Raw genomic sequence first — 15973 nt, 5'->3', positions numbered from 1 at the left:
TTGACTTTTCACTCACACACTACATTTCCCATCAGCCCTGTACCTGGCACTGACTACGTTGCTCAGCTGTAGCTCATTCTTGGACCTACTGTATATAAACTGTCTCTCCACCATTCTTCCTTGTGAAGTCTTGTATTACTACGGTTTTGAGCGTTTATTTCTGTATTGCCTTCCTGTTGTGACCCAGTCTGTTCCCTGTGTATGATTCTCTGCCGCCTGCCTTTTGGACTATCTGCTTTGTAACTTATCTGTGATTGTTCTCCGCCTGCCCTGATCTCCTGCCTGCTTTTCGACCACGACTGTGTCTGTCCTGCGTTGCTGTGTTTGCTGGAATCTGACCATTGCCTGTTTGACCATGATAATAATAATAGCTTGCTGATGGATTCCAATTCGAGTGACGCCTCGTTACACTGCTCTGGAGTAAATGAAGTGAAACTCCACCTGTATCTAAAATAACTGCACATCTATAAGTGATGATGCATGCGACCACACTGTAATAATAGGCTATGATCAACTTGACAAGTTGACAACATGTTTTTACATTGCTTTAACTCATCAAAATAAGTTAAGCAATTTTCAACTCATTTTTAAGTCAGTTTAATGTAATTTAAGTTGAATTACCATAAGTTGATTGTACTTAAATTGCAAACTTTATTTAGCTCATTATTTCAAACTCTGAAGGTGGTCATTTTCTCCAGTGCGCCTCAACTTCCTCTAGATCAACGACATAATTTCCCACAGAAATGAACTGACATGTTAAAAGTGTCGTAAAGCAACGGTTTGATCTTGTCATGACTGTCTCTCCTCTAACTGTCTTCAGGACGTTTGTTGTTCATTTCTTATCAAATGTCTCAATAGTTTCTCCTCTCGGACTGTTTTCAGAGTTACTCTTTATGGCTTTATGGAGCAGGAACAGATCGCCTGCTATAACTGTGTGTATAAAAGTGTTCTCTGATATCTTCATATGATTAATATTCAAAAGCCACGGATTACGACACCGCTGTCACGCTCTACATTGTTCCAACACCGCATTAGTCCTTGCATGTGATACTCAAATCCACTACAGCTGACGAAGTCCCTGACAGCTTGGAGGACGTTTCCAGCCTCACCATCAGATCAGTTCATGTCTGTTCACTTTCACAACAGTTCTGTGAGGCGAATGCCATTCTACATGTGAAGACAACACCACAATGGGCACACGCAAATGCTGGGGTGAAGCGTCCATATGAAAGGGTTAGTTCACCCAAAAATGAAAGTTCTGTCAGTAATTACTCTCCCTCATGTTGTTCCAACCCGTAAGACTTTCGTTCATCTTCAGACACAAATTAAGATATTTTTGATGAAATCTGAGAGCTGTCTCACTCCTCCATAGGCTTCTCTGTAATCGATATCAGCCGGCCCAGAAAAGTTAGTAAAGACATCGTTAAAATAGTCCAAATGACTACAGTGGCTCAACCTGAAGTTTATCAAGCGACAAGAATACTTTTTGTATTCGTTATTTTTTATAAAGTCGTTATTTTTGGGGGGGTTTGAGCACAAAAAGTATTCTCGTCGCTTGATAAACTTCAGGTTGAGCCACTGTAGTCACTTGGACTATTTTAATGATGTCTTTACTAACTTTTCTGGGATCTTTAGGTGGTACAGATGACTATTTACATGCCATGTGGCTCTGTCAACCAGTTTACTCTTTCTGGATTGCGGTCACTGAGACACTGTCCACCATCCTGAGCTACAGAATCCCTGGTGACACCTCTGAAATCCACATCCCGCAAAAATTCAGGAATCCGTTGCTCATCTCTCTAGTTCTTGCTAAGAAAGTAGTGCTCCAAAATTGGAAATCTAAGAAATTTTGCAATATTAATAATTGGACTAATTTAATTTAAGAATATATTTCTATGTAAAAACAGAGGAAAGAAAATGTCAGCCTTTGAAGACACCTGGTCTCCTTTTCTGACATTTCTAAATTTAACAAAAGCCTAACTACAAACCAAGTACATGACCAGATATACACCTGTCTTCTACGCTTTGTAATGCCACACTCTTCCTATCTCTTTTACGTTATTTACATAGGGCTTTTTTTTTTCTTTTCTTTTTTTTTAGCCCGTGCAGCTACCACTTTACACATAAAAAATAGGCATACACTAACTATGCATAACATGTTTTCCAACCCCTATTAACAACGTAATTGTGACCACCTAATGTAAATCACTAATCAATCTACCCAATCACTAATAATACCTCCCAACGTCTGTCAACTGTACTGTTTTTTCCGGCCCTGATATTGTCCCGTCTCATTTCCTTCTGTTGTCTGTCTGTCACCTTGTTGTGTTTTAGGTGTTATGTGTTTCACACTGTATGTGGTGCTTTAATCCCCCATGCCCTTATAAGGATCCAGGGTCTTACTAAAACATGGGGAAAGGTTATGGTAGGACAACAGTTAAATGCACTGAATATAAATGTAATTTGAATGTAACATACAGTACAGGTCAAAAGTTTGGAAACATTACGATTTTTTTATATTTTTGAAAGAAGACTCTAATGCTTATCAAAGCTGCGTTTATTTGATCAAAAATACAGGGAAAAAAAAACAGTAATATTGTGAAATATTATTACAACTTAAAATAATAGTTTTCTATTTGAATATACTTTAAAAAATAATTTATTCCTGTGATGCAAAGCTGAATTTTCAGCATCATTACTCCAGTCTTCAGTGTCACATGATCCTTTAGAAATCATTCTGATATTCTGATTTATTATGAGTGTTGGAAGCAGTTCTGCTGCCTAATATATTTGATGAATAAAAAGTTAAAAAGAACTGCATTTATTCAAAATAAAAAAATATTTTCTAATAATATAAATCTTCTTTACTATCACTTTTGATCAATTTAACACATCCTTGCTGAATAAAAGTATTGATTTATTTCAAAAAAAGAAAGAAAAAAAATTACTGACCCCAAATTACTGACCAGTAGAGTATATCGCTGTTACAGAAGATTTCTATTTTTTTTTTTTAAAAATTGCTTCTTTTTTTATTTTTTTATTCATCAAAGTATCCTAAAAAAGTATCACAGGTTATGAAAAAATATTAAGCAGCAGAACTGTTTCCAACTTTGATAATGAATCATCATATTAGAGTGATTTCTAAAGGATCATGTGATAGACTGGAGTAATGATCCTGAAAATTCAGCTTTGCATCACAGAAATAAATTATAATTTAAAGTATAATAAATTGAAAACCAATTATTTTAAATTGTAATAATATATCACAATATTTTTTTTAAAAAATCAGTATTTTTGATCAAATAAATGCAGGCTTGATGAGCAGAAGAAACTTCTTTCAAAAACATTAAAAATAGTAATGTTTCCAAACTTTTGACCTGTAATGTATTGTGTATGTACTTAAAAATATATATTGCCTTACAAAAAAATACAGATAAAATAAAGTTGTCCTCTGAAGGGGGGGAGAACAATATTCTAGAGAGCTACTTAATGTGTTACAAAAAAGAATTTTTCTACAGCAAAAAATGATGTTCGTCTTGTTTTCCAGTACAAATATCTAAACAATCTCAAATCAAGATACTTTTACAGCCTTATTCTCTGAAAAGTTCATTAAAATTAAGCGAGTTTGTGTTTAAAACATGAACAAATATCTGCCAGTGGGGTCAGAAAAATGATCTTGTTTTCTATTTGAATCAAGTGTATTTTTCTGACCCCACTGGCAGATTTTCAAGCATAAACTCTCTTCATTTTGATTAATTTTTCAGAAAACAAGGCTTAATATCTTCAGTCATTTTGCTTCTCCAGTAAATGTGTCTTGATTTAAGAATGTTTAGATATTTGTGCTGGAAAACAAGACAGAAACACTGAGGAAGAACGTATTTTTTTGCAGTGTTATTGTGTTAGAACAAACTTCAGTCTTCATGATGACTGTTATATGGTGTTTCTTCTGGTTCTGGATGATCCTGTTGTTTAACGAGTAAGCAGCTTTAATTGCTTTCAGAGTAATAAATGTTGAGGTCTGAATTAAAAGCCCTTCTCTGTGTCCATTCAATCTGGACGTGTATAATCCGTGTAATCTGATTAGGTCTCTGCGTAAAGCCGTGCGCTCAGTGTTTCTCACACAGAACGGAGCAGACGCTGATGAACATGGCCACTACTGACCAGGAGCTGTATCCGAGGAAGATCCTGGATTACATGGAGGGATTCCTGGTGTCGAAGGTAAAGGCCGATGTGAACATTTCTGTCAGAAGCAACTTTCATTGAGATCGTAACATGTCTTACATTTACAGCCATGAGTTGATCTACTACCGGTCAAAAGTTTGGAAAAATTCAGATTTTTGAAAGAAGTGTGTTCTGCTCACTAAGGCTGTAGTTATTGGATCAAAAATACTGTACAAACAGTGAAATATTATTCCAGTGTAAATCAGCCGTTTTCTATGTCAATATACAGTAAAGTGTAATTTATTTCTGTGAACAAAGCTGAATTTTCAGCATCATTACTCCAGTCTTCAGTGTCACATGATCCTTCAGAAATCAGTCTGATATGATGATTTTGCTGAATGTTGTTTTCTATTTATCAAAGAATCCGGGAAAAATTAAATCTATCACACTGATAATAATCATAAATGTTTCTCGAGCATCAAATCCTCATATTAGAGTGATTTGTGAAGGATCATGTGACACTGAAGACTGGAGTAATGATGCTGAAAATTCAGCTTTGTTCACAGAAATAAATTACACTTTACTGTATATTCACATAGAAAACAGCTGATTTACATTATAATAATATTTCACAATTTTTACTGTATTTTTGATACAATAAATGCAGCCTTTCAAAAACATAAAAACATATAACTTCTTTCAACATCAAGATTTTAGATTAAACTCTACAAATAAAAGCGCTTATGTTTTAGATAAGCGGTCACTATTTATTACCACTTTTTGTCTTTTCTAGTATTTAAAAAAACGCTGACGTGAATTTAAATCAAATAAATATGAGCACATAAAACACGTCAGACTACAGGATGTCAAATACTGTATTATACAATTAGAATATGATATGTAAAGCAGTTTCAGATGAGAGAGTACGAAGTACTGAGAACAAATATCTGAAAAATTAACTTAATTCAAAAGGAAAACAAGATTATTTTTCTGACCTCACTGGATATTGTTTCTTGTTTTAAGCATAAACTCATTTAAACCAAGACTTCATGACTTCAGTCATTTTGCTTCTCCTTGATTTAAAAGTGCATTGTGTAATATTTATGAGGATTTGTTGACAGAAATACAATATTATATACATAAGTTTTCAGTGGTGTATAAAGACCTTACTTAATGAACCATTATGTTTTTATTAGCTTAGAATGAGGCATTTCTCTCTACACACACCGCGGGTCCGCTTACATCGACGTGTTTCTACAGGAGCCCTAAACAGACAAACGCGTTTCGGCACTATGTTGTTCTTCGTGCAATGAAGCTAGCTAAAGTCAGCGAATAAAACACTGACACAATGATGACCAAGTAACAATAATATTTGCAATAACGTATCGTTTTACTGAACAATACTTATTTCTTAATTTATCTTTGTAAAGAAACCTCATTGCTGAACTGGCTACTCTCTGCTGTCTCAGACGACCACATATTTTACTGTCGGCCACCGTAACTTCTGTTGGGTGCAATTCGCAACATCACCACTAGATGCCGCTAAACATCACACACTGCACCTTTAAGAATGTTTAGGTGTTTTGTCCTGAGGAAGAGCATGATTTCCTGCAGCGTTGACTGGTGTGTGTGTGTGTGTGTGTGTGTGTGTGTGTGTGTGTGTGTGTGTGTGTGTTGTCTCAGACCCTGTTCTCTGCCTGTGAGCTGGGAGTGTTTGAGCTTCTGAACGAGTCTGCGATGTCTGCGTCTCAGCTGTCCGAGTGTCTGAGCACCAGTGAGGACGGCACTGAACGCTTGCTGTCCGCGTGTGTCGGCCTGGAGCTTCTGAACGCACACACACACCCTGACGGACCAGGTACCGCAAACACAACTGTATTATAGCAGCTTAATCTGCAGTCACAGGAACATCGCTGGAAAAAATAAACCTCTTCAAGCTGATTATCATGTGAAAATTGGAGAATTAATTACTTATGTAATATGTACTGACACTTTCACCATAATTTATTAAATGTTGACTTCAGGCAGAGAATGTCTAATAAGGGGAGAACTTCCACTCTCAGTAAACCTCCGGCTTCTGAACTGGTTGCAGTTCCACTCTGGCTCCACATGAGGGCGCTCACAGGACGAGTGCAGTTCCACTCTGGCTCCACATGAGGGTGCTCACAGGACGAGTGCAGAATGAATGGAGGTCTATGGCGCTATACCCCTCAAAATCCACTTTTCTCAGGATATCATTTCTTGTCTAGTAATTTGAATGTTGTATTCGAAAGGAGATGCAAAGAAATTACACATTGCTGGGCGTTTAAAGTCTTTTAAAATGTCAATGACGTCATACACATCGTACGACCAGAGATACTGCTTTACGGCAATCCTTCAGTCACTTTGGTGCTTTCGCGCTCTGCACTTTCTTTTCTCTCGAGGCATCGACAACACAGCTGACACAGGGAAACACACACACCTGACACAGGTAAACACACAACACAGCTGACACAGGTAAACACACGTGCTAGAAGAGTTTTTGTTATGTTGTTTTAAAAGACCACACCAAAAATACACACACACACGATGCCATCAAGCGGTATCTCTGGTCGTAATCAGTCCTTCACTGACCAATCAGCATTCATTAGCAGAATGCTAGCATGTTATGGGCAACAACAACTCAACCTGTAAGAAATCGAAAGGACATAAGTACTCGTTCATTCAACTTTCGACCTATAACCCATGATGAACTTGCAAAACCTACAATCAAATCTGAGATTTCTCAACGGCAATCGGGTGAAAGAGACAAATTTAGCCGTCTAGCCCCATAGACTCCCATTCATTCTGCACTCATGGGCGATCGCCCCCAGTGGAGCTCTGGTGGAACTACAACCACAATTCGGTACAATAGGACTTAATAGTGAGTGGCCAGGCTCTCCGTAGACGGGCTCTGCTTCAGGCGTCTTTCGCTCCACATTATTGGTGAAGCAGAAATCAGAGAACAGCAGTGACCCTGTAAAGCCTGACATATGAAATAATAGTCCGAAAAAAATCATTTCTTCCAAATTGAACAGTTCATTGAACCTTTAACAAAAAAAAAAATATATATATATATATATATATATTTTACATTTATCTGACGCTTTTATCCAAAGCGACTTACAATTGCTATATATGTCAGAGGTCGCACGCCTCTGGAGCAACTAGGGGTTAAGTGTCTTGCTCAGGGACACATTGGTGTCTCACAGTGGATTCGAACCCGGGTCTCTCACACCAAAGGCATGTGTCTTATCCATTGCGCCACACCACCCCATGTATATAATATATATATATATTAAAAAAAAAGTTTGCATGTGCTTTTTGTTGAGTAGCTATTATATGTGATACATTAGGATTTTATGACTCATACAGTCTGATATAGTGAGAATATGGAGGAAAAAATAGCAACATTTTATTCAAAGGCCCAAATGGGGCAAAAATATGCAATCTTTTGCAGATGCTTATGTTTATATTTTATATGGACAAAAAGAAATATTGAGGAAGAACATCATTTTTGCACTGTATAAGGGGAATTTTTTTTTTAATTATGTTCTTGCACTAATCTTTCTAGGGCTGTGAAACGATTAATCGCATCCAAAATAAAAGTTTTAACATATATATATATATATGTGTGTGTGTGTGTGTGTGTGTGTGTGTGTGTGTGTGTGTGTGTGTGTGTGTGTGTGTGTGTGTGTGTGTGTGTGTGTGTATAAATACACACACATGCATGTATATAATTTAGAATAATGTGATATATATATATATATATATATATATATATATATATATATATATATATATATATGTATGTTTATATATATAAATTAGATATAAATATATATACAGTATATACATGCAAATATTTCTTAAATTTGTACATGCATGTGTCTGTATTTATATATACAAATAATTATACACACATATTATGTAAACACAAACTTTTATTTTGGATGCAACTAATCGTTTCACAACCCAGAAAATAAGACTTTATATCTTCAGTAAATTACAGTTCTGCTCATAAGTTTTCACCCCCCTTGCAGAATAAGGCGCTGCTCCTCAGTCCTCAGTGCTTTAATATTTTACAGCTGAATGTAATGCATTGTGAGTAATTGTCTTTTTTCCACATCTTTACTAGTTCTCTACAGTAACACAGAAATGTCCCGCGTGTTTCTGACCAAGTCCAGCCCGAAGTCTCTGTATCACTCGATAGAGTACAGCTCCAGAACCATCTACCTGTGCTGGCATTACCTGACCGACGCCGTGCGGTGAGACAACATTCATATCTGTGCATATTCATATTCATAAAGCAATGAAATGATCAGAACACAATCTCTCCAGTCCTCCTGTGTCTGACTGATAGTTCACACTGTTTTATCAGGTAAAAGTCTTTAATTGTACAGATGTCCTCCTTCAGCTCGTGCTTCACGGTAGCGGGACGTTTAAGTTTACTTCAATATATTACAATTAAATCCTAACCTAATCATGACAAACTGTATATCGTTGGAAAGGTCTAAGGCTCCTAAACAGATATTTTAGCACTGTTTTTTGTTACAAATTATGTAGGAACAGAAATAGATGAATTTTGAGTGCACCTCAAAAAAATCTACAGTTTTGAACTTTGTTACAAAAAGTTGACGTTAGTTGGTTGGTTTACATGCTAAAAGTTCATAATATAACATATAATCTAGTATTTGTCAATAAAAAATTATAAAATAATATTATCCTCTAAAAATTATAATATGTATATATATTATCCTCTAAAATATAATATTATCGTTTTTATCGGTTTTTTTTTATTACATTACATATTTTAGCAGTTATCATTAATTAGGTATCATTTGAAAGCTTACGATCTCAGAATTCATTCCGTGAAAATCGTTTTGAAATTGGACGTTGCGTTTCCATAGAAACGGTACTCTAAATTATTTTATCAGGCTCCTCCCCTTTTTGGTGTCATCATGTTTCATAATTTATGATCAAAACCTTTTCTAATCTTGACAAAACACATATTGTCAGAAAGGTCTGAGTCTCAAGGTTTCATATTTTGTGACAGAAGTGATATTTGGACAGAAATGTCTTAATTTGTTATGGCAGAATGCATACAATTAAATTCAATGTAATTCAATGTCACCCGGTGGCTATTTCTGGTATTACGCCTAAACAAAATCTCATGGGAACTTCAATTTTTGTGATATCAACTTCAAATTTAGAACACAACTTCGTTAGATATATGGCTTTGATTTTATTGTAATTGTATAGTAAAAACATTTTGTAAAATATATATTTTATATAACAAAAAATATTAAATAAATTATATTTGATTTAATGTAAATTTAAACTTCCATAACTTTTTCATACTTTAATTTTTTGAAGCGCTTTCACTATTTTTTCCCTTTAAAACAAGACCAAACTTAGGTCTATACTCCAAAGCATTCTTGAATTACAACCATTTAAGCTTGAATAGTGCATTTTAATGTCCATTCTCAAAAAGGGGGGTGACAGTTAAGGGGTTAAATCTGTATAAGAATAACTTTGATATTGTTAGTAATATTTAAACTGGACTGAAGCAACTTCGACTTAATTGATAATATCTTCTTTTTTTTTTTTTTTGAAAAATCACGAGTATCAAATATGATCATCAGGCTTTGAGGAAGGTTTATTTATCTCTCAATTATAAAAAAATTTTTTTTATTGCATTATATGTTTTAAAACTACAGAGATTTGATCATAAAACTGAGCATTTAAATATAATCTTACTAAAACATATAATCGGCAGATATTGATATTTATATGCAGTTTATGTAAGTATCTGCTGTACTTTTATAGATATCTCATTGATTTACAGTACATTACAAGCATAAGAATTTCATCTTACTTTTTGTCCATATAAATATCAGCATCTGCAAAAAAAAAATCATATTTTTGCTCAGTTTGGGCCTTTGAATAAAATGTATTCCTGCATATTCTCACTATATCAGACTGTATGAGTCATAAAAGCTTGATGTATCACATATAATACTCAACAAAAAAATGTTTTATATATTTTGTTAAAGGTTCAATAAACTGTTCCATTAAGAAAAAATAATATATATTTTAAGACAAACTCTTATTCAAGTAGAATAACGTCACTGAATCATTCATAGTAAGAACAAGAACATTAAATAAGTCAATGTTGAGTGAGTGTCAGTAAAGTGAGAGAAATACACAGAAATAAACTCCTGGATAAACCTTCTTCTTCTTCTTCTTCTTCTTCTTCTTCTTTGTCGTGACTTTTCCTCCTCAGAGACGGGAAGAACCAGTATGAGAAAGCTTTTGGGACAAACTCCAAAGACCTGTTTGAAGCCCTGTACAGGTGAGGTGTGTGTGTGTGTGTGTGTGTGTGAGCCGTGTGTGTTTGAGTGTAAGTGTTTGTGTGTGTATGCGCGTGTGTGAGAGCCGTGTGTGTTTGAGTGTGAGTGTTTGTGTGTGTATGCGCGTGTGTGTGTGAGCCGTGTGTGTTTGTGAGTTTGAGTGTGTGTGAGTGTTTGTGATTGTGAGCCGTGTGTGTGTGTGTGTGTGCGTGTGTGTGTGTGTGTGTGTGTGTGTGTGTGTGTGTGTGTGAGTGAGTGAGTGTCTGTGTGTGTGTGTGTAGGCTTTGTTGTCATTCCCCCAGTGTAGTTCTGTCAGTTGAAGTCTTCTGATCAGAGCTCAAAGCATCCCATAATGCAGCAGCTCTGAGTATCTGTGACGCATCATCAGCAGAACTGAACTCATGATCAATCCTCAAGATCTGTTGCAAATCACACACACACACACACACACACACACACACACACATCCTACATGTTCAGCACAATCACCATCAGACACTCGCTTAATCAGAACTAGAGTCAAGAATAAGAATATTGGAAGTAGTTATAATATTAATAGATTGCAATGCGGTTACTAAGGTGTTGCTATGATGTTTTGGATGGTTGCTAGGGAGTTTATTTTAGCGAGTGGTGAGCTGACTGTACAAACACCATCTGATCGTTGGTTCTCCTCAGAGACGTTTGTGTTTCCAGGACAGACACACAGTGGTTGTTGAGTTCAGAGCTTCTCCAGAGGGCGCTGGCGGCTCCTGCTGAACTTCAGAGTGTGTGAAGTCAAGGCTAACACTCGAGGTTAGGCTGTGGCTAATCATAGCTAATCAAACCCTCGGCGACTCTCGGATGAAAAGCTTGACATTTGGGTCCTTGAATTTCAATGTTGCGGAAGGCATCAAAGCGGCGGTGGGTCTCGGACACCAGAACCAAGCCAGAGCTGCAGGACGAGACGTTCGTTTACACACACTGTCCTTCTGTCATTTTTGACTGAAAAATGTTAGGTTTTTTTTTTTTTTTTTTTTTTTTTATTTACTTCATCGGGATGGTACGAAACTTGGTAAACGTTTTGGCACTTGCTATGTGAACACACAAAAAAATCATGGACATGATTCGAAAAGGTTAAATGGACCTGTAAACAATAGTCACACTTGTGCTCCTCGCGGTCAAAAACGAGCGCATTGGAAACGAATGTGAGACGAATGTCCTCTAGTGGAAGCGTTTGGTACTGCAGCTGAACACACTCTCACTGAAAGCACGTTTTTTGAGATATCAAGCTCAAATTTGGATCACAGCTTGTTTAGATTTATGGCTTTGATTTTCTTGCAGTTTTAGAGTAAAACGTGATTTAGAAAATATATATTTCATATAAATATTGAAAATAGTATTTTTGTGCATTTTTCATAACAATAGACGTTTTTTAAGGTCAATTTTATTTATTTTTTTATTCACTTCAGCAATAATCTCTGAATCTCTGTCGTAAGCATTCGTAAGCATTCAAGATTTACCACAGCTTAAGTTGGAAATTTAATTTTCAGGTCAGTGCTCAAAAAGTGATTAAATGGATTATAAACACAGCGTAAATATAATTTAGTATAAAAAAATCACCTACAAATACAAAATATTAGATATAAAAACACACTATCAAACTAAAATATAGTAGCCTACATTCATTTCATTGACAAAAAAAAAATCTGTAATTTTTGACCGACTCACGAAGAGCACCAGAGGGTTAAAGGTGATTTTGGTTATTGTGAGAGCGGCTGCACATCACTGAAGAGCACATGAGTCCTCTTAACAAAAGTGTTAACAACATGCTTAAACATGTTTCTGATATGATTTAACACGTTGCTAGCTTTAATTGGCTCATTGCTAGCATTTTTTTAAATGTTGCTAGCATAATTTAGCACGTTGCTAACATGATTTAACATTTCTAGCATTGAACCACATTTCGAGGATGTTGCTAGCATTAATTAGCATTTTGCTTGCATGTTTCTATCATGATTTAGCACACTTATATCTTGCTGCTAGCATAATTAGCACATTGCTAGCATGAATTAGCATGTTTTTACATGTTGCTACTATGATTTAACATGTTATTAGCATGTTTTAACATGTTGTCCTAGGATAGTCGTTAAGCTATGCTAGTGATAGGTAGCTTAAATACACAATAAGTCTCATTGTGCAAAAGTCTTGACCCCCTCATTGAAAGTCTATGGGACGTTTGTCGATTTGATCATCTGTTTAACGAAAACCGTAAGTCGGATCAGATAGAAAAGATACAGCAACCCGAGTCAGAACAGTCTGAGGGTCTGAGCTGAGTTTGGTGGTTATAGCTTGAAAGTTGAGTTTGTATTGATATTTTGATTTAGCTTTTTTTCTTTTTTCTTTTTTTTTATATTAATTTCAGTTTCATTTTTTAGTAATTTTGTTATGTGCTTTTGTCACTTTTATTGACTTTATTGAAAAAAAAAAAAATATATATATATATATATATATATATATATATATATATATATATATATATATATATATATATATGTATATATGTATATAAAATTAATCAATACGTCTGCATCTTGTTTTCTGGTTCCCAAATAATAAAGTTCGTATGTCTACATGAAAGCTCTGTTTATGTGAACCCTAAACGTTGCGTTTCAAATATTCGTTTGAAATATAATTCGTTTGAAATATGTTTATATATTTCATGCATCTACAAAACCCTTTCAGTCGATCTGAGCTCAGTTGGATGGATTGAGGTCAGCTTTATTTCTACAGCTCTTTCTGCAGTACAGATGTGTGTGTGTGTGTGTTTCAGGTCTGAGGAGGAGATGGTGAAGTTCATGCAGCTCATGAACTCTATCTGGAACATCTGCGGTCGTGACGTCATCACCGCGTTCGATCTGTCACCGTTCAGACGCATCTGTGATCTCGGAGGTACAGGACACGTCTCACATGATGATCTGTATCACTATGGCAAGCTGGGTTAAACTCCCTGTAAAGTCAAAATTAAGTTTGTGTTCTGAGTTTGTCACACAGAAAAATTTGTTATTAGCCACCCAGCCAAATTTGAATGATAAAAAAAGCAGCCAAGTAAATAAAATAAGCTATCAAAATCTTGAAAAAATCTCTCAAACGCTGGGGGCGTGTCCACTGGGGGCGTGTCTGCTGGGGGGCGTGTCCACTGGGGGCATGTCTGCTGGCTGCGCTGAAACCACGCCCACTCGCGGGAAAGCTGACTCGCGGGCACACACTGCCGATGATGGCACCAGTTGTCGGTGGGACGGGAGGATGAAGGGTGAGGCGGGAGATAGTCGGCACGGCCCCATTCACCAGTAACAGCGGATTATCAGTGAATCCCAGTTGTCTCCGATGAAAGTTTATAAAACTATCCTGTATGACTATCTAGCTCAGCGGCTCCAGTGCGTCATCGGAGCCACCGGTTTAGCCCCGCCCAAAACATCCTGAACACAGCAACGGTGAAAAACTGTTTAACGGTCTAACTCCACAATTCAGTACTTCACAGTTCACAGTCTCTGTGATGTGTTTTAGCAATACATTTCTAACATTTATAATGTGTTTAGATATTTTTTTTAGAATTGCCTTTAACGTTTAATCCTTAAACCGTATTAGTATCTATTTAGGATCTGTTCTCTTCTATTTTCATCTATTTACCTAAAGAATACACACACACAAAACACTGGGTTAAAAACAACCCAAGGGCTGGGTAAATGTAGGACAGAACACATGTTGTTTTAAATGTACCCATCAAATTGGGTTATTTATTTAACCCATCATACTGGGTTGATTAATAATTTTTTTTAATGTCATCACCACATTCGATCTGTCACCGATCAGATGCATCTGTGATCTCTGAGGTATAAGACGCTTCTCACATTATGATCTGTATCACTATGGCAAGCCGGTTTAACATTAAATGCTTAAAACGTACTAGTCTCTATTTAGGGGCTGTTTACACCTGGCCACTTCATGCGTTTTCTGTGATCTGATACTGATAGCTATCCGATCGTGAAAAGACCAGGTGTAAATGACCTCCGAAACGCATTCGAGACGGATTTAAGTCCGATCGCTCAAACCACTTCAGGAGGAGATCTGAGACACGTTCCAGATGAAACTGGACAAGTGTAAATGCATCTGGTTGTTGAAACCACATATGCAAATTTCACTCCTCCCAACAATGCTAAAAAATAAGCGCGTGAGAGCGTGTTATAGGCTATATGTCATGTTATAGCCCGATATGACGGCGCTACTGCAACACATGACCTCAGATGACCATCTTTTCATAAAGCCAACGTGCAAACTATCGCAAATCAAAGTGAAAGTAAGTCGCAGACGTTCAACACACAATCATCTTCATTAAAAGTCAAGAAACTAAATGATCTTACCAGTGCTGTTGCTGCTTTCTCCTATTGCGGTCTTTGATTTGGAAATTAGCCGATGATCAATAAAATGCAGCTCATAATGCATTGCTTTCGATGGCGTGATCTCCATTAAATCGGCATATAGCGCGGGAACTGAAGATCGGATTTATATCCGTTTCGCGAAAACGCATGAAGTGTAAACAGCCCCTTAGCATCTGTTCTCGTCTATTTGTATCTATTTACCTAAAGAATGAGTACTAGTAGCATGAAAATAGATACTATTACGTTTTATTGATTAAATGTTAAAACGGCTTGCCATACTATTACATGCACTTGCAGACACAGTCCACAAGATGGAGCCGTGGAGCTGATGTCAGATTCTGACTTCACACTCATTATTGAGAAGCTAAACAAAAATGTTCTTAAAATCAAATATTGCATATTACTGGTGTCAAATATGGACTAAAATGGCACAATATGCTTAAATAACAGTGATGTACTATATTGTATTTGTATTATACACATTACTGTTCAAAGGTAATGTGTAAACATTACAATGTGTAATGTGTAAAGGTAATGTGTAAATGTGTAAACAAAGGTCGGTGAGATTTGTGAATATTTTAGAAACTAGTCTCTTCTGCTCACCAAGGCTGCATTTATTTAAACAAAAATACAGTAAAAATTGTGAAATATTATTCTAATGTAAATCATCTGTTCTCTATGTGAATATATATTAAAGTGTAATTTATTCCTGTGATCAAAGCTGAATGTTCAGCATCATTACTCCAGTCTTCAGTGTCACATGATCCTTCACAAATCATTCTGAGATCATTTCTTACTATTATCAAATGTTGAATCATCATTATGTTGATTTATTTTCATTATGTTGTCAAAAATAATTTGGACTTTTTATGTCATAATTTCGGTTTATATTTTGACTTTTTGTCACAATCAATTTATTTTTAATTGATCATATGACATTTTAGGTTACAATTTGGACTTTTTAAGTAATAATTTTGTTTTATCACGCCAAAGTTTTCACTTTTTGTCATCATTATGACTTTAGTAATA

General features: G+C 35.9%; 1 protein-coding gene across 2 annotated transcripts in view; it reads left to right on the top strand.

Moving 5' to 3' along the window:
- Positions 1 to 3904: 3904 nt before the first annotated feature.
- The window catches only part of asmt (acetylserotonin O-methyltransferase), a 20499-nt gene continuing 8430 nt past the window's right edge, over positions 3905 to 15973 (top strand). For both annotated transcript variants that reach the window (XR_014628894.1, XM_084420412.1), the window contains exons 1-5: positions 3905 to 4218; positions 5845 to 6016; positions 8315 to 8444; positions 10463 to 10531; positions 13339 to 13457. Coding sequence is in view for 1 of the 2 variants with exons in the window: in XM_084420412.1 (XP_084276538.1) it covers positions 4141 to 4218; positions 5845 to 6016; positions 8315 to 8444; positions 10463 to 10531; positions 13339 to 13457 (568 nt within the window). In the remaining variant the exon portion in view is untranslated. The remainder of the gene's footprint in view (positions 4219 to 5844; positions 6017 to 8314; positions 8445 to 10462; positions 10532 to 13338; positions 13458 to 15973) is intronic.

The sequence above is a fragment of the Rutilus rutilus genome (genome assembly GCF_951802725.1).
Source record: "Rutilus rutilus genome assembly, chromosome: 10".
Lineage (NCBI taxonomy): Eukaryota > Metazoa > Chordata > Actinopteri > Cypriniformes > Leuciscidae > Rutilus > Rutilus rutilus.
The sequence above is the reverse complement of the archived record's forward strand: the minus strand, read 5'-3'. Positions and strand labels throughout refer to the sequence as shown.